The 19636-nt window shown below is 44.9% G+C and overlaps 1 protein-coding gene and 1 pseudogene across 1 annotated transcript in view; one reads left to right on the top strand and one right to left on the bottom strand.

Moving 5' to 3' along the window:
* The window catches only part of LOC112634127 (solute carrier family 2, facilitated glucose transporter member 3-like), a 43560-nt gene extending 25209 nt beyond the window's left edge, over nt 1-18351 (bottom strand). The window contains exons 1-5 of the mRNA XM_025401261.1: nt 18334-18351; nt 17404-17479; nt 16688-16792; nt 16354-16570; nt 15385-15459 (exon numbers count right to left, since the gene is read on the bottom strand). Coding sequence (XP_025257046.1) covers nt 15385-15402 — 18 coding nt within the window. The 5' untranslated portion in view covers nt 15403-15459; nt 16354-16570; nt 16688-16792; nt 17404-17479; nt 18334-18351. The remainder of the gene's footprint in view (nt 1-15384; nt 15460-16353; nt 16571-16687; nt 16793-17403; nt 17480-18333) is intronic.
* Nucleotides 16365-16931, top strand: LOC112635004 (annotated as a pseudogene).
* Nucleotides 18352-19636: the final 1285 nt, after the last annotated feature.

Here is a 19636-nt window from a genome sequence, read left to right as displayed (position 1 = left end):
TGACTTGAGCCCGGGAGGTCAGGCCTGCAGTGAGTTGTGATCACGCCACTGCATTCCAGCCTGGAAGACAGAGCCAGACCCTGTCTCAAAAAAAAAAAAAAAAAAAAAAGTGAGATGGGGTTGCTTCAGAGAGTTTGCTCCTTTATTTTGCCCTTCTGCCTTCCACCATGTGAGGACACAGCACTCATCCGCCTAATGAGGACGGGGCAGGAGTCGCCATCTTAGAAGTAGAGAGCAGCCCTCACCAAACATCAAACCTGCAGGTACCTTGATCTTGAACTTCCCAGCATTCAGAACCATGAGAGATACATTTCTACTGTTTACAGATTACTCAGTCTATGTTTTTGGGTTTTTTTTTTTTTTTTTTTTTTTGAGATAGAGTATCACTCTTGTTGCCAAGTCTGGAGTGCAATGGCACGATCTCGGCTCGCTACAACCTCCGCCTCCTGGGTTCAAGCGATTCTCCTGCCTCCCCCTCCAGATTAACTGGGATTACAGGCACCCGCCACCACACCCACACCCGGCTAATTTTTGTATTTTTAGTAGAGACAGGGTTTCACCATGTTGGTCAGGCTGGTCTCAAACTCCTAACCTCAGGTGATCCACCCACCTGGGCCTCCCAAGATGCTGGGATTACAGGCATGAGGCACTGCACCCGGCCTGTGTTGTTTTGCTTTGTTATAGCAGCATGAACAGACTTAGATTACCCTCTAAGTCTGGTTAGAATGGAAACATTTCAAGAAAAAAAAATTGTCTTCTAGTGGTGACAGAATTGAGGGTGAGTTTCTCCCTTCTTTATTTATGTCTTTTCCTTTATTTTTTCTTCTTTACTGAAGTACACATACAATAAAGCAGATAAAAATGCACTAATCTGGAGTTTACAGTTGGGTGAATATTTACATCTGTATTCACAGATACAACCATTACCCTGATCAAGATCTAGATTCTTTAACATTTCTTGCTCCTCAAAAAGTTTCCTTGTGCTGGTTCCAGTCTATAGCCTCCCCTCCAGAAGAAACCACTATTTTTACTTCTGCCATCATCAGTGAATTTTATTGTTCTTGACCTTTAAATGGAACCATAGAGTATGTACTCTTTTGTGCTCAGATGTTTTTTTCACTGAGTGTAGTGTCTATGAGTACTATGTGGTGGTGTTGGCAGTTCATTCCTTCTTACCGCTGAGTAGTATTCCACTTTTGGCTATGCCAACATTTATTTATCTATTCTCCCACTGATGTACGCATCGTTGTTTCTAGTTCGAACTATTATAAACATTCCTGATATTTGCTCAATGTATGAATTCTTTTCTCTCGGGTATACACTTAGGAATGAGATTGCTGGGTTGCTACTTTTTTTTTGGCAGTAAATAATAAATTCCTTTTTTTTTTTTTTTTAGACAGGGTCTCACTCTGTCGCCAGGCTGGAGTTCAGTGGCACAATCTCAGCTCATTGCAGCCTCCACCTCCCAGGTTCAAGAAATTTTTGTGCCTCAGCCTCCCAAGTAGCTGGGATTACAGGCGCATGCCACCACGCCCAACTAATTTTTACATTTTCAGTAATGAGGGGGTTTCACCATATTAGCCAGGCTGGTCTCGAACCCCTGACCTCAGTTGATCCACCCGCCTCAGCCTCCCAAAGTGCTGGGATTACAGGTGTGAGCCACCACACCTGGCTATAAATTGTAAATTCTAAGCAAAACAAGTGAGCTACATCTTTGTCTTAATATGCATATGGTATTTTAATAATGTTTTTATACATTATTTCAATTGATCCTCAAAACTTTTGTGGGAAGTAAGTAAAGTAGTTAATCTTATCACCATTTTATGGGTATAAAAACTGAAAGATAATTTAAATGACCAATTTAAGGTCAGAATATTAATAAGTTGTGAATTATGATTAGAAACTGCATTTTCTGGCCGTGCACGGTGGCTCACACCTGTAATCCCAGCACTTTGGGAGGCCGAGGCGGGCGGGTAATCCCAGCACTTTGGGGTGCTAAGAAAGGCGGATCTTCTGATCTCAGGAGTTCGAGACCAGTCTGGGCAACCTGGCAAAACCCCATCTCTACTAAAAATTAAAAAATTAGCTGGGCATGGTGGTGCACGCCTGTAAACCCAGCTACCCAGGAAGCTAAGGCAGAAGAATAGCTTGAGCCTGGGAGGTCAAGGCTGCAGAGAGCCGAGATGGTGCCACTGCACTCCAGCCAGGGTGACAAAGGTAGACCTTGTCAAAAAGAAAGAAAGAAAGAGCCGGGCGCGGTGGTTCACGCCTGTAATCCCAGCACTTTGGGAGGCTGAGACAGGCGGATCACAAGGTCAGGAGATCGAGACCATCCTGGCTAACACGTTGAAACCCTGTCTCTACTAAAAATACAAAAAACTAGCCGGGCGTGGTGGTGGGCGCCTGCAGTCCCAGCTACTCGGGAGGCTGAGGTAGGAGAATGGCGTGAACCCAGGAGGTGGAGCTTGCAGTGAGCCGAGATCACGCACCGCACTCCAGCTTGGGCGACAGAGCAAGCCTGTGTCTCAAAAAAAAAAAAAAAAAAAAAAAAAGAAAGGAAGGAAGGAAGGGAGAAAGACAGAGAAAGAGAGAAAGAAAAGAAAGAAAAAGAAGAAATAGAAATGCAAACTCAAGCCCCTTCTATCCCCTCAGACCTACAGAATCAGAATTACTGAGAGCAGAGCTCAGGAATTTGTGTCTTAACAGGCTCTCCAGGTGGAGGTCAAAGGAAACAGTGGAAAAAGGGAGCTAAAGTTTGAGGGAAAACTGATCTAACCAATTTTATTTACAGATATATGAGTATATAGTTTAAAGATCTCTGAGCAGAATTATTCCATTGCTTTAACTCACTCGGTAACCCTTCCCTACATGAAACAAATCCCATTATTGGTAAAAAAAAAAAAAAAAAAATATATATATATATATATATATTTTTATCCTTATTATGTCTCTTACCTAACATTCTGGTCCTAAACGACGGTGAATAATATCATTTCAAGTTGTTTTTTTTCTTTATTGGTCTTTTTTAAAGGCCATTCCAAGTGTATTTCATGTACCACTTAAAGTATGGTGTCCAGAACTAATCTTCGTGAAAAAACTATAGTATATCAAAAGAAAGACCTTGTGGTTACAATGTGAATATTCATAATTATATATATATTTTTGAAACGGAGTCTCGCTCTGTCACCCAGGCTGGAGTGTAATGGCGTGATCTTGGCTCACTCCAACCTCTGCCTCCTGGATTCAAGAAGCTGCAGACAGAATCTAGCTAAACATAGAGACAGTTTCAAGGCAGTGTTTGTTTATCCTCATCTGCCTCCCTGAGTCATTTCTGTCTCCAAGGAATGAACCAGTGGGAGGTTATAAAGGGGTTACCTTCACTTCCTTATTAGTTCCCACTTTCCTTTCTTGCCTGTCATCTTCTGACATGCACAGAAAGGAACCTCCCTAGGACAACCAAAACCTAGAAATATTTCCCTTAGACACAACTCTTATGTCTTGACTATTCTCCTTTCAGCTCTTCAATATTTGTATCTCAGTTTGTCTTTTTTTTTTTTTTAAACAATTCCCTTGTTTTTTTTTTTCTTTTTCCATTTGCCCCAGGTAGCCACCAACTTAATGCTCCTATGTCTATTCCATCCTCTTTTCCAGTCTCTATTACCTAAGCATCCTTGTCCCTGCCCATCCTAGCCAAACATTTTGCTTTTTCCAATTCCATTATTTTTTTTGAGATAGAGTCTTGCTCTGTTCTCCAGGTTGGAGTGCAGTGGCACAAGCTGGGCTCACTGCAAACTCTGCCTCCCAGGCTCAAGTGATTCTCCTGCCTCAGCCTGCAAGTAGCTGGGACTACAGGAACCCGCCACCTCACCTGGCTAATTTTTGTATTTTCAGTAGAGACAGGGTTTCGCCATGTTGGCCAGGCTGGTCTTGCACTCCTGACTTCAGGGTGATCAGTCCGCCTCTGTTTCCCAAAGTGCTGGGATTACTGGCCTGAGACACTGCACCCGCTTTAACTGAGTTCTTATTTGGACCTCTCAATCTTCGGACAATATAACATCTTGATAAAAACATCCATAGGCTGGGCGCAGTGACTCATGCCTGTGATCCCAGCACTTTGGAAGGCTGAGGTGGGAGGATTGCTTGAGTCCAGGAGTTCAAGACCAGCCTGGGCAACATGGCAAAACTTCATCACTACAAACAATACAAATAATTAGCCAGGCATGGTGGCGCTCACCTGTGGTCCTAGCTACTTGGTAGGCTGACATGGGAGGATCAGTCAAGCCCTGGAGGTTGAGGTTGCAGTGAGCTGTGATCATGCCACTACACTCCAGCCTGGGCAAGACAGCAAGACTGTTACATACGTACACATAAGTCAATCAAGAAATAACAGCTTTCTAATCCTAGAAAGAATTGAATGAGCTTTTTTTTAAAGGTGATTAAAAAAATTAAAATATATATGGATATATACTGAAAAAGCCTGGGCCAGGTACAGTGGCTCACGCCTGTAATCCCAACAGTTTGGGAGGCCAAAGTGGGAAGATCACGAGGTCAGGAGATTGAGACCAGCCTGGCCAACCTGGTAAAACCCCACCTCTACTAAAAATACAAAAAAAAAAAAAAAAAATTAGCCGGGCGTAGTGGTGTGAGCCTGTAGTCCTAGCTACTCAGGAGGCTGAGGCAGGAGAATCGCTTGAACCTGGGAGGCGGAGGTCGCAGCGAGCCGAGAACAGGCCACTGCACTCCAGCCTAGGTGACAGAGCGAGACTCCGTCTCAAAAAAAAAAGAAAAGGAGAAAGCCTACAAAATGCACAACACTCTGCTGTGCGATGCAGGGAACCCAAAGTCTCTGACCTCAAGTTATAATCTGGTGCTGGAGGGGACAAGACAAGAAAGTGCTAAAAAAAAGAGCCAAGAATCATGAGATTTTATTCACGTGGAAACACCGAGAAAGGCTTCTTGAAGTTGGTATTTGGAATGGATCTTGAAAGACGGGTAGACTAAGAAGGAAGAGATAAAGATTAGAAAAGAGCATTTCAGTAAGGCGGAATGGCCTGGGCACGTGTCTGGTGGTAGGCAGTCTGTGGGAAGGCTGGGGAATGGTGCTTAGTCCAGTTTAGCTGAGGAATAAGGCACTTACAGGAGTCTAGTAAAAGATAATGCTGGAAAAACAAGTTTGAGGATGCTGCCGCTGTCTTTGAATACCAGTAGTGCTACTTCAAGTGTAAGCCCTCAGGTAAGGAATGAACTAATTTATTGATTTATTTATTATTTCTTTCTTTCTTTATTTTTTGAGACAGAGTCTTGCTCTGTCACCAGGCTTGGAGTGCAGTGGCATGATCTTGGCTCACTGCAACATCCGTCTCCTGGGTTCAAGCAATTCTCCTGCCTCAGCCTCCCAAGTTTTACTTTTGCTTTTCCATTGCTTTCCTCGACCTCAACCCTGAACCCCAACTTGGTTGCTTCAGAGGCTTTCTGGAGAGAAACACACTTGGTACAACGGTGGAAAGCATTTTCTGCAAACAATCTTCTCTCACCTCTGTTTTTAGAACAAAGACAAGGTTAGAAGTGAGAAAACGTAAGTATCAGCACAAACTGTGGTACAGACTATCCTACAGACTGTGCTGAAAACTTAAAGTCATTAAACTGTGTCTCAGTTCTCTAATTCTAGAAGGTGGTCTTATGGCCAAAGAAAGATACTAGCTATTTTATTGTGTGCAGTCTCAAGGGTTCTACGAATACACTGCCCTAACAAATACTTTGTGATTCATGCATCTGAAATAGTCATTACCCCAGAAGAAAGGTGAAAAATTATATAAATATTTCAACTACTAATCAGGTATTCACTTATCAATCCTCTTTCAAATATATACTTGAAACTGCCAAGTTTTTGGAGCCTTTCCTTGGTTCATGTTTGGGTCTGGAACATACAGACATAGCCAATATATAATTTAATAAATGACTAGCTGATTGAATAAATCTCTAGCTCTAAATATAAAAGCATTGAGATTAGGAAACATTATTGTTCTCTATCTTAAAAAATAATAAAAATGTAGTAAGTAAAAAAGCATTAGGAAAAGATCATTTTTGCCACTAGATTCTAAGTGGTAACATAGAATTTGAAAAATCAGAAGCATGTGAAAAGAGTGACTTAGTTGTATCTGGGTATGGCTGAGAAAGAATTTGTTTCTCCCCTTTCATCTTTTAATCTCCATCAGACCTTACTCCTCTTAGGTAGCCTGAGAATGAAGCTATTTACTTTTGTCTCATTAGTTCTTCTTTGATCCTGACAGCTGCAGTCAATACAAAAGAAATACCACAGCCCCAGAAAAGATTCCAGTGTCCCCACGTGGAGGACGTGCAGAGAACAACATCATTCTTTGTCTCCCACATTCTTATCTACCTGGTGACAGGACAGTGACTTCTGCCCCCATCTCTCTCACTAATAAGTAACCAGTCAACATGATTAGTATAGCCTCGTTCCAAAATAGCTACATGTCTCACTAGGGTTCCTAAAAGATAAGAACAGAGCTTCTAGTTTAAGTTGTATTGTATTTACGTAGTTTTTAGAGATGACAGAAGAAAAGCAGGATTACTTACCTCCTCAAGAAAAACCTTACAACTGCGACAAATGAATAAACATGGGGAAGAGAAACAAAAGGCCAGAAAGGAAAATGAGATATGGTGAGAGTATAATTTTTCTTTAAATAACAGTATATGAACATAGTGTCCAAATTTAATCACTGGGCACTGTTAATATTTTAAAAATTATGGAGATTGAGAATGGTGACAGAAAAATGTAAACTTTTCCATTTTGCAAAAGTGGAAAAAAGCAGCGCTTCATTTTTTTCCCACTAAAGTCTAGAAAGATTATTCAGAGATGATTTGTATGTACTAAAAGAAGAGAGCAGTGGAAGTGGAATTATTTCATTAAGGTTAAAACTTGTCTTTTTGCCATAAAGTTAATAAAATCAGAGAAATATCATAGTCCTAAACATAAGTATTACTGAGATTTGGGGCCAATTACTTGTCACAGAGGCTTGTTCCATGCATTGCGGAATGTTTAGCAGAATCCCTGGCCTCTCCCCACTAGAAGGATGTAATCCTTTTCCTGCAATCATGACGACAAAAATATCTCGACATTGCCAAATGTCCACTGGGAGCAGATCACCGCTGTTTGAGAACCACCGCCTCAGACACCATGCACCTTGATTTCAGCAAGACATCTCAGAAAATCTCCAGTGAGATCCTGTGCAAAAGGCTGAAATACCTCACCCATCTGACACTCAACTGTTTGGGAAATTCATTTATTTTATATATAGTCTAGAGGAAACAAAGAAAAAAGAAAGGTTTTCTCGCTAAAATTCAAAGCATAACTCATAGAAAGGCTTTGGTCTCCTCAGGAAGCACTTACTCTCTCTCTCCTTTTAAATTATTACAAAATATCCTAAACACACAAAGCAAAATGTTAACATCTGATAGCTTCAATTGGTTATTTGATTTCCAAATCCAACAACGGATTAGATGAAAATAAGAAGAGACAGGTAGGAACACTGACATACTAATGACAATAAAAAAGAAAACAGGGCCGGGCACGGTGGCTCATGCCTGTAATCCCAGCACTTTGGGAGGCCGAGGTGGGCGGATCATGAGGTTAGGAGTTCGAGACCAGCCTGACCAACATGGTGAAACCTTGTCTCTCCTAAAATTACAAATATTAGCCAGGCATGGTGGCGCGCGCCTGTAACCCCAGCTATTCAGGAGGCTGAGGCAGGAGAATCGCTTGAACCTGGGAGGTGGAGGTTGCAGTGAGCCCAGATCGTGCCATTGCATTCCAGGCAGGGCAACAGAGAGACTCCATTTAAAAAAAAAAAAAAAAGGTAGCCAGGCATGGTGGCATGCCTGTAGTCCCAGCTACTTGGGAGGCTGAGGCAGGAGAATCTCTTGAACCCAGGAGACGGAGGTTGCAGTGAGCCAAGATCTCACCACTGCACTGAAGCCTGGGTGACAGAGCAAGATGCTGTCTTAAAAAAAGAAAAAGAAAGAAAACAGATAAACTATGAAAGGCAAACATATTTCTGAAAGAATGGCAAATCCCAGGGATGATAGTCCTACATTTTGTGTATGATTATTCTGGTCACGTTAGTCCTTGGCATCCTACCTTCTATGGCATATGACCAACCAGAATGATAACATGTCTGGAAACAGGTCATGAAGGACAGCTGGAGAAACTAGAATTGTTTGTTTAGCTCAGAAAATAGAAGATGTTGGGAGAGAATGTGATAACTATCTTCCAATATTTAATGTACTTAGAAAAGTGTGTACTTTTCAGAAACCCCAAATGGAAATGGGCATCAAATCTATATAACATTTACAGTTACCTTAGTGTAACAGCGAGAACTTTCTGATAACTAGAGCTATCCAAAATATAATGGGCTGTCTTGTAAGTTAGTTAACTTTTTCACTGATGGCTTTTCCCCTGACTTCCAGAGTCATATATCACTTGATCTTGGCCAAAAGGCTAAGAAGCGATTAGAGTCATATATCTATAGCCTGTCTTATTTGTACCTGGGTGGTCAAAAAGCCTCTCAAGGCCGGGCGCGGTGGCTCACGCCTGTAATCCCAGCACTTTGGGAGGCCGAGGCGGGCGGATCACAAGGTCAGGAGATCGAGACCACGGTGAAACCCCGTTTCTACTAAAAATACAAAAAAAAAATTAGCCGGGCGCGGTGGCGGGCGCCTGTAGTCCCAGCTACTCAGGAGGCTGAGGCAGGAGAATGGCGTGAACCCGGGAGGCGGAGCTTGCAGTGAGCCGAGATTGCGCCACTGCACTCCAGCCTGGGCGACAGAGCGAGACTCTGTCTCAAAAAAAAAAAAAAAAAAAAAAGCCTCTCAAATTACGCATAGCCAAAGGAGAAGTCCTGTTTATCTTTCAAACCCCCAAATCTTTCCTTCTCTAGTCTTTTACATCTCAGTAAATATTTTATCACTATTCACCAAATTGCAAAAGCTAGGAGTTATTCAGGATTTTTCTCTTTCCCACATCTTCCACATCTAATCCACCAACAAAAACTGTTACCTTTATCTCCACAATACTCTTAGATTCCTTCCACTCATTCATGTCTGCTACACCATACTTGTCAAAACCATTATAGACTGTCCCTTGATCTATTGAAGTAGTCTCCTAATGAGTCTCACTGATTCCTCTCTCTTCTTCTGTTTTTTGTTTTTTTGTTTTTTTGCTTTTTGAGATGGAGTTTCACTCTTGTTGCCCAGGCTGGAGTGCAATGGCCCATGAGTGCAATGGCTCATAAGGGAGTGACATCTCTGCTCACGGCAACCTCCGCCTCCCAGGTTCAAGCGATTCTCCTGCCTCGGCCTCCCGAGTAGCTGGGATTACAGGCATGTACCACCACACTCAGCCAATTTTGTATTTTTAGTAAAGATGGGGTTTCTCCATGTTGGTCAGGCTGGTCTCGAACTCCTGACCTCAGGTGATCCGCCCACCTCAGCCTCCCAAATGTGCTGGGATTACAGGTGTGAGCCACTGCACCTGGCCACTAGTTAATGATCTTCAGCAATAACTTCCAAAGGAAACATGATTTTTGCTCAAAGGTTAAAGCACTCTTACCCACATTCCATTGCAACCACTCTACTGAAGCTTCACCTGCAAAAGACATTGCCCACTATAAATCTCAACATGGATATCTTGTAAGCACTTCAAACTCAACATGTCCAAAACTGATCTTCCAAAAAAAGGCCGGGTGCGGTGGCTCATGCCTGTAATGCCAGCACTTTGTTTGGTCAGGGTAAGCAAATCACGAGGTCAGGAGTTCGAGACCAGCCTGACCAACATGGTGAAACCCTGTCTCTGCTAAAAACACAAAAATTAGCTGGGCATACTGGCACACGCCTGTAATCCCAGCTACTCGGGAGGCTGAGGCTGGAGAATTGCTCGAACCCAGGAGGCAGAGGTTGCAGTGAGCCGAGATCAAGCTACTGCATTCCAGCCTGGGCAACAGAGTAACACTCCGGCTCCCGAGGTGGGGGAGGGTGGGGGAGGGGAGGGGAATTGTTATCTAACCTCTCATCTTGAACTTTCACTTCTTCCTATTTGCTAGTTCCAACTGCATTGATACTTTCTCAGTTCCTCAGGCACACCAAGCTCTTTTGTATCTCAGGGCCCTATATATATGTTCCCTCTGCCGCAAATGTTATTTTCTCCCATGGCTAGCATATTCTTTTAGACCCCAACTTCAATGTCACTACTTAAAAAGACCTTCCCGGCCGGGCGCGGTGGCTCAAGCCTGTAATCCCAGCACTTTGGGAGGCTGAGACGGGTGGATCACGAGGTCAGGAGATCGAGACCATCCTGGTGAACACGGTGAAACCCCGTCTCTACTAAAAAATACAAAAAACTAGCCGGGCGAGGTGGCGGGCGCCTGTGGTCCCAGCTACTCGGGAGGCTGAGGCAGGAGAATGGCGTAAGCCCGGGAGGCGGAGCTTGCAGTGAGCCGAGATAGCGCCACTGCACTCCAGCCTGGGCGACAGAGCGAGACTCCGTCTCAAAAAAAAAAAAAAAAAAAAAAAAAAAAAAAAAAAAAAAAAGACCTTCCCTAAACACTCTTTCTTTCTTTCTTTCTTTTTCTTGAGATGAAGTGTCGCTCTGTCTCACTGGGGTGCAGTGGTGCGATCTCGGCTCACTGCACTGCAGCCTCCGCCTCCCAGGTTCAAGCAATTCTCCTGTCTCAGCCTCCTGAATAGCTGGGACTACTGGTGTGTGCCACCACATCCGGCTAATTTTGTATTTTTAGTAGAGATGGGGTTTCACCATGTTGGCCAGGGTGGTCTCCAACTCTTGACCTCAGGTAATCCTCCCGCCTTGGACTCCCAAAGTGCTGGGATTGCAGGCGTGAGCCACCGTGCCTGACCTCCCTAACCACTCTTTCTAAAGAAGCTCCCTCTCTGTCAATTTCTTTTTATTATATATATATATATATATATATATTTTTATATTTTTTTTTTTTTTTTGAGACAGTCTTGCTTGGTCTCCCAGGCAGCAGTGCAATGACACAATATCAGGTCACTGCAACCTCCACCTACTAGGTTCAAGCAATTCTCATGTCTCAGCCTTCTAAGTAACTATGATTGCGCCAGAACACCTGGGCCATTTTAGTATTTTTAGTAGAGACAAGGTTTCGCCATGTTGGCTAGGTTGGTCTCGAATGCCTGGCCTCAAGTGATCTGCCCACCTTGGCATCCCAAAGTGCTGGGATTACAGACATGAGCCACTGAACCTGGCCCCTCTGTCAATTTCTATTTTAAGTTCTTTGTTCCTTCAATCCAGCCTGGTGCCTGTTATAGAGTAGCCTCTCAATAAGTGTAGAATGAATCAATGGTGTTGTCATACAATGAAAAACTATGTAGCCATTAAAAAGAATGATGTATTGCAATATATATTGATGTGAAAACATCTAGGTATATATTTATTATTATTATTATTATTATTTTTTGAGACGGAGTTTCACTCTTGTTGCCCAGGCTGGAGTGCAGTGGCACAATCTCAGCTCACTGCAACCTCTGCCTCCCAGGTTCAAGCGATTCTTCTGCTTCAGGCTCCCAAGTAGCTGGGATTACAGGCGCGCACCACCACGCCTGGCTAATTTTTTGTATTTTTGGTAGAGATGGGGTTTCATCATGTTGGCCAGGCTGGTCTCGAACTCCTAACCTCAGGTGATCCACCCACCTCAGCCTCCCAAAGTGCTGGGATTACAGGCATGAGCCCCATGCCTGGCCTATTCATTGTATGTGTGTGTGTGTGTGTGTGTGTATACATATACATATACATATACATATACATATACGGTTTTTTTTGTTTTTTTTTTTGAGATGGAGTCTCGCTCTGTTGCCCAGGCTGGAGTGCAGTGATGCGATCTTGGCTCACTGAAAGTTCTGCCTCCCGGGTTCACACCATTCTCCTGTCTCAGCCTCCCGAGTAGCTGGGACTACATGTGCCCGCCACCACACCCGGCTATTTTTTTTGTATTTTTTTAGTAGAGACGGGGTTACACCGTGTTAGCCAGGATGGTCTTGATCTCCTGACCTCGTGATCCATGCCCCTGGCCTCCCAAAGGTGCTGAGATTACAGGTGTGAGCCACTGCACCCGGCTTATTCATTGTATATTTTTCAAAAATAATGTTGGCTGGACGCAGTGGTTGATGCCTGTAATCTCAGCACTTTCGGAGGCTGAGGCGGGCGGATCACAAGGTCAAGAGATTGAGATCATCTTGGCTAACAGTGAAACCTTGTCTCTACTGAAAATACAAAAAATTAGCTGGGTGTGGTGGCGGACTCTGTAGTCTCAGCTACTCGGGAGGCCGAGGCAGGAGAATGGCGTGAACCCAGGAAGCGGAGCTTGCGGTGAGCGGAAATCACACCACTGCACTCCAGTCTGGGCGACAGAGCAAGACTCCATCTCAAAAAAATAAAATAAAATAAAAATAAATAAATAATAATAATTGGCCGAGTGAGGTGTTTCACATCTGTAATCCCAGCACTTTGGGAGGCCAAGGTGGGCGGGTCACCTGAGGTCAAGAGTTGGAGACCAGCCTGGCCAACATGGTGAAACCCCATCTCTACTAAAAATACAAAAACTAGCCAGGTGTGGAGGCAGGTGCTTGTAATCTACTCAGGAAACTGAGGCAAGAGAATCGTTTGAACCCAGGAGGCGGAGGTTACAGTGAGCCAAGATCACGCCATTGCATTCCAGCCTGGATGACAAGAGCAAAACTCCATTTCCAAATAATAATAATAATGTTCATTATAAAAAAAATCAGGCCGGGCACGGTGGCTCACACCTGTAATCCCAGCACTTTAGTAGGCCGAGGCAGGTGGATCACAAGATCAAGAGTTTGAGACCAGCCTGGCCAATATGGTGAAACCCCATTTCTACTAAAAATACAAAAATTAGCCGGGTGTGGTGGTAGGTGCCTGTAGTCCCAGCTACTCGAGAGGCTGAGACAGAAGAATCGCTTGAACCTGGGAGGTGGAGGTTGCAGTGAGCTGAGATCGTTCCACTGCACTGCACTCCAGCCTGGGCGACAGAGTGAGACTCTGTCTCAAAAAAAAAAAAAAAAAGAAAAAGAAAGTGGTTCTTGACAAAGAATCTACTCCTAGGAAACATGTTGTGACTACTGAAATGACAGCAAAGGATTTTTGAATATTACGTAAATTTAGTTAATAAAGCAGTAACAAGGTGTGAGAGAACTGACTCCAATTATGCAAGAAATTCTACTGTGACTAAAATGCTATCAAACAGCATCACATAATACAGAGAACTCCTTAGTGAAAATAAGAGTCTATAATAGATGCAGTAAACCTCACTGCTGTCTTACTTAAATAAATTGCTACAGCCATCCCAGCCTTTAGTAACCACAACCCTAATCAGTCAGCAGCCATCAATGCTGAGGCAAGACCCTCCAGAGGCAAAAAGACTATGACATGTTGAAGGTTCAGATGATTGTTAGCATTTTTTAGCAAGAAGGTATTTTTAAATTAAAGTATATACATTTTTTTTTTTTGAGACGGAGTCTCGTTCTGTCACCCAGGCTGGAGTGCAATGGTGCAATCTCAGCTCACTGCAAGCTCCGCCTCCCAGGTTCACGTGATTCTCCTGCCTCAGCCTCCCGAGTAGCTGGGACGACAGGTGCCCGCCACCACACCCGGCTAATTTTTTGTATTTTTAGTAGAGACGGGGTTTCACCATGTTAGCCAAGATGGTCTCGAGCTCCTGACCTCGTGATCCTAAAGTATATACATCTTTTTAGACACAATGATATTGTACAGGAAATACACAACAGTATAGTATAAACATAAATTTTATATGCACTGGGAAGCCAAAATATTTCTGCGACTCGCTTTATTGGATATTAGCTTTATCTCAATAGTCTGGAACCAAACCTGCACTATCTCTGAGGTATGCCTGCATTTAGAATAATCAAAATCCTCCCTGTCCATTCCACCATTTTCTATCCCCTTATCTTGCTTTATTTTTCTTCTTGGAATTTATCACTTCCTTCTCTATCAGGGCAGTCCCAGGCACCAACAGTGCCTGTAGTATAATAGCTACTTGAGAAATAGTTCAGTGAATAAATGAACTATATAAATAAAGAACTACTACATCTTCCCAGAAAAATGCTGCATATTAGCCTGTAAATTGTTTTGCTAGAGAAAAAATACTTGAATAAAAGAATATGTCTGGTCAGGCACAGTGGCTCATGCCTGTAATCCCAGCATTTTGGGAGGGCGAGGCGGGTGGATCACCAGAGGTCAGGATTTCAAGAATAGTCTAGCCAACATGGCGAAACCCTGTCTCTACAAAAATACAAAAACATCATGCCGGGCTCACTGGCTCAAGCCTGTAATCCCAGCACTTTGGGAGGCCAAGGTGGGCGGATCACCTGAGGTCGGGAGTTTGACAACAGCCTGATCAACATGGAGAAACTCCATCTCTACTAAAAATATAAAATTAGCTGGTGGTGGTGGCTCATGCCTGTAATCCCATCTACTTGGGAGGATGGGGCAGAAGAATCGTTTGAACCTGGGAGGTGGAGGTTGTGGTGAGCCGAGATTGCACCATTGCACTCCAGCCTGGGCAACAAGAGTGAAACTCCATCTCAAAAAAAAAGTGTTGACTAAGTATGCTCTGCTTCTCTAAGTGTGACTACTAAAATGTTCAGAAAAAATCTGAGAGTCAGAGATGCAAGGCATTCAAGATGTGAGTGAGTTCCCAGAAAACAAGCTTAGTGAAAGTCTTTCCAGAGGTGAGCACATGTGACAAATTAGGCATTATGTAATTTAAATACCAGATGCTGCCTATCCTATCCTCCAGCCCAATCCAAAGGCTCATATATTGCTGAATACATTTTCTGGATCTTTATCACAGTATGCAAGTACAATGACTCAGTTACACTCTATGGTCTGCTCTATAAAGTTATTATTATTGTGTACATTCATATATTACTCTACGTTACTCTTCACACCTATATAGCCATGGTTCTTTACAAGGAAATTCCCTCAAAACCAGTTGCGTATGATTATTACTGAGGCCTGTTTGCAATTACAATGCTGATCATAAATATTTTATCATTCGTCTTGTTCTTGATAATATTAAAGCACAAAAGGCTGCAAATGGCAAATACTAATTACTTATGAATAAAAAGATTTTGGGAATGTACCAAGTCTACTGGCTGCAATAGTCTCTCCCACCACCACTTACATCTATTACACATCAAGACAAGAAAAGTTTAGGCAGATGGGAGGTATTGGGATTATCAACATAACCCTGACCAACCAATTTGATATCTGACATCAGTTTTAATACTCACATGCGGTTTGTTGTCCATCTCTCTGCTATCCTAGGAATTGACTCCCTCTCCAATTTCTCTCCAAGGTACTGCTTCCTGTAAATTGTAATTGTCTAGTTATTCATTTACCCCATCTACTTAAGCTCCTTGAGGGAAGAGGCTGTGGTTTAGCCCCCTCGCCAATGGACACTCCAATAAATACTTCTGGAAGAAAGTGAAAATTTATATAATACTAATGATGTTTTAGATTAACTCAATTCTGGGATCCTCAACAAAGCTGATTCTACTCATTCAGAAGCCATTGAGAAGCATTTTATCAAATAAGGGTTCTGGGGAGAGACAGCTGAAGGTAAGGTAAAAATGTCTCTCCTATATTTTGAGTTGTTTCTCTGTCACCAACTAGCAGTTTCCCCATCTGCAAAATGAGCAACGATTGGATTAGGTAATCTTGCTGTCATAAAATTCTGTGATTTGTGGTTTACCTTGCCACATAAAATTTAAAACACTTAGAACAAGCCACCTCTCCTCATAGCATCACCTTAGCCTAAACTGCTTCAGTGAGCCACAGGGAAGTTGGAAATCACGATTCTGCTTAACCAGTTATCAAATGTGACTCTGTTTCCTCCTCTACCAGCTCTCCTGACTTGGATTGATAGTTCTGAAGGTCTGCTGAGATACATTATGTTGAACCTGTATTATTTCCTATTAGGAGGAGGAGGAGAATTAGGACAGACTGTCCCTTCCACTATTCCACAGCTTCCTTATTTCATTTTCATTTCTCTCTGCTATCTTCCCCACCCTGTGCCTCACTCTTTTTGTTCCTGTATCTAGAGTTCTTATCTTCTAGATCATTCCCACTTGGGAAAAACAAAGTCAAACAAACAAACAAAAAAACCTCAGAAGCCTTTTAACTCAAATAAATATACTTTTCGGAAAAAGTAAAGTCATATGGTCAGCCCAGCTCCAAGCACCCAGTGAAGCCCCACCCACCTGAAGCCAAAATGTCCAGCAAGTGGACCAAAGTCAAGACCACCAAGAAGCGACTACAGCGGGCCACATCCAATGTGTTCGCGATGTTCGACCAGTTCCACAGCCAGGAGTTTAAGGGGGCTTTCAACATGATTGACCAGAATCATGATGGCTTCAATGACAAGGGGGACAGCACAACAAGCTGGCCTCATAGGGGAAGAACCCCAAACATAAATACCTGCAGGGCATGATGAGGGAGGCCCCAGGGCCCATCACCTTCCACCACTTCCCTCACCATGTTTGGGGAGAAGCTGAATGGAACAGAGCCCCAGGATGTGATCCAAAACGCCTTCACCTGCTTCAATGAGGAATCCTCAGGTTTCATTCATGAAGACCACCTCCAGGAGCTGCTCACCACCATGGGTGACAGCTTCACAGATGAGGAAGTGGATGAGATGTACTGGGAGGTGCCCACTGATAAGAAAGGCAAGTTCAACTAGGTGGAGTTCACCTGCATCCTCAAACATGGCGCCAAGGACAAAGATGACTGGGCCACCCCGCCAAGGACAAAGATGACTGGGCCACCCCAGCCCTCCTGATGTCCTGGGCCCCCAGCCAGTCACCCCTCCCTGCGGACACTGGTCTGTACCAGCTCTCTGCCCACGACCCTCTCTCCGGGGATCCTCCCTTTGAGGGCTTCGGGTCCCAGCTCCCAGTGGAGAAATCAGGCCAAGAGAAGTGCAGTGCAGGACTGAGGCAGGTGTTCTCACCGTGACTCTAGAGCCCTGGGCAGGAGTCTCTGACCCCTCCAAGGAAAGACGACCTTCTGAAGAGATGGGACTCCAGGTCCTGGAGGCACTGAGGGAAGGCCCCAAGACAGCCATTCCTGGGCTGCTCCCCAAGGAGGAAGGGAACCTGTGTGCCCCCAGGAGGAAGGGGCCCTAAGTCCTGGGATCCAATACCACTTCACGTGCATCCCTACCCAAACGCAAGTTCACCAAAGTCCCCTCTCAGAGGACAGGACACTAGACCCCTACCCTACACCCTGTTGAGCCACCAGTGCACACCCACCCGGGGCAGCCACCCACCGTGGGAGTGTGCTCAAGAAGACATCAGTCGCAGGGGAGGCAGAATCTCCAATAGAGGGCTGAGCACGGAAAAAAAAGAAAAAAAGAAAAAAAAGTGAGGTACTATTTACTTATATGTAAAATTAACTCAGATTAGCTCTTCTTAAAAATCAATGGAAATTCTAAATTTAGTTTGTGTATTAAACTGGGACAAAACTAATAACAGTATTTTGCCAAGGGCACTTGGCCTTACTCCCATTCTCTCACGCTTCAGATATAAATCACTGAATGAATCCAGCACTGAATAAATGAATGATCGATCCATAATTTCCTAAGACAATTCCAATTTTCATCTCGCACAAATCTACAAAGCTGAGCCACCCGCACAGCACTTAAACTCCTGGTAGGTATCTTTCAAGGCTAAGGAAGTTCCGCCTCCGGAATCCAGTTCCCGCCGCCTGGATAATGCTCCCAAGGCTCCCTCACTTCATTTCAGGTCTCCTGCCAAAAGACTTCCTCACAAAGGCCTCTCAGACCGACCCCTTCCCCACTCCCAACTTTACAGCCCACTCCCCTAGCCCTACTACATTTTTATTCATGAAAATTTACGGCATTTTGTTACATATCTATACATTTTCTTGTCTTGTCTATATATATACATATACAGTCTAGGAGGGCAAGGGCTGGGGTGGCTTCGTTTGCTGTGGGATCCCAGCACCTAGAGTGGAGCCCAGGACATAGTAGGTGCTCAGTAAATCACAAATCGCTTCTCCAGGGGTCCAAGGCTAGTTTCCCAGAGCCGCAGGACACTTCTCCCTTAGCCCGGCCCACCTCCGAGTAGCCGCCCACCTCGACTCCAGCTCAGCCACCTCTACCCCAGTTCAGGTCCTCATTCCCGCAGCCCCCGGCCTCAGGGACGGCGCGGCGCACCCACCTCCCAGACCCCGTGACTGCGGTTGGGCCCCGCGGCTTCGCTCAGCGCTCACCTCCCGGGCCGCTGCGCCTCTGCGCTGGCCCCACGCCGCCGCCGCGCCGGGCAGTAACAGCGACCGCCCCACTGCGCTCCCGCCGGCCCCGCCCGCAGCCGTTGGCACCCACTAACTGCCTCGAAAAGCCTAGGATTCGACTTTGAATGGTCCGTTAATGTGGTCGCAAAACGTGACTCGGTTCATCGGGCGCCCTCCGTAAGCAAGACAAGCACCCACCTGCGCTCGGGGTGGTCCGGCCCCTCCCGGCTTTTCAACTGCCCACCGCAAGGTCCAGCCCTGGAGGCTGCTTGGGATCCCTCCGAGCGCCCCACTCAGGCGTCTTCCTGCGACCGGGGCAGGAGAACTCTTGACGGGGAAACAGTTTTGGGCCCCACCACCCTTGGCGCCGCCGTTAGGAGGGTGTGAGCGTATCTACATTCAAAGATACCCGAGCCCCTCACCGCCTGCGGCCGGGAGGTACTGCCTCGGCTATTCCCGCGGGCGGGCCCGCTCGGCTGGGAAGGCCCAGGGCGAGATCCGGTGAAGAGTTCTTTCAGGCCGCGCACGGTGGCTCACACCTGTCATCCCAGCACTTTTGGAGGCCGAGGAGGGCGGATAACTTGAGGTCAGGAGTTCTAGACCAGGCTGGCCAACATGGCGAAACCTCGTCTTTACTAAAAATACCAAAATTAGCGGGCGTGGTGGTGGGCTCCTGTAGTCCCAGCTACTGGGAGGCTGAGACAGGAGAATCGCTTGAACCCAGGAGGCAGAGGTTACAGTGAGCCGAACTCCACCATTGCACTCCAGCCTGAGTGACAGATCAAGATTACGTTTCAAAAAAAAAAAAAGAAAAGAAAAGAAAAAGAAAAAAGAGTTAATTCGGACTCAGGGGGTCTTTTTGGTTGAAAAGCCCCGCGGTCCTTCTCTCCACCTCCTGGAAAAGACTTTCTAGGGTTTTGGGATTTGGAGTAATAAAGGTCATCCTCTGCTGCCTCATTGGTGCTATCCAGGGTAAGGCCCCTACGGACAGTACAAAGGTGTTTTGGAGAGATTGTTCTCCCCCAGCCCAAGCATAAGGCTTACCTTGGAGTTACCTGGAGCCTCACCATGACAGTGTGGCCTTTAGTAAAGGGTTGATAAGTCAATGGCAAATAAGGGCCATTAAAAGGGTCTATACTGCACTTCTCAAATGAGGATATTCCAGTCAACAATAAACATGTCAAAAGGTGTGCAACTGAATTGTTGATCAGGGAACTTGACATTGAAACT

Source organism: Theropithecus gelada, chromosome 11 (assembly GCF_003255815.1).
Source record: "Theropithecus gelada isolate Dixy chromosome 11, Tgel_1.0, whole genome shotgun sequence".
Taxonomy (NCBI): domain Eukaryota; kingdom Metazoa; phylum Chordata; class Mammalia; order Primates; family Cercopithecidae; genus Theropithecus; species Theropithecus gelada.
Note: the sequence above shows the minus strand (reverse complement) of the source record. Positions and strands in the feature narration are given on the sequence as shown.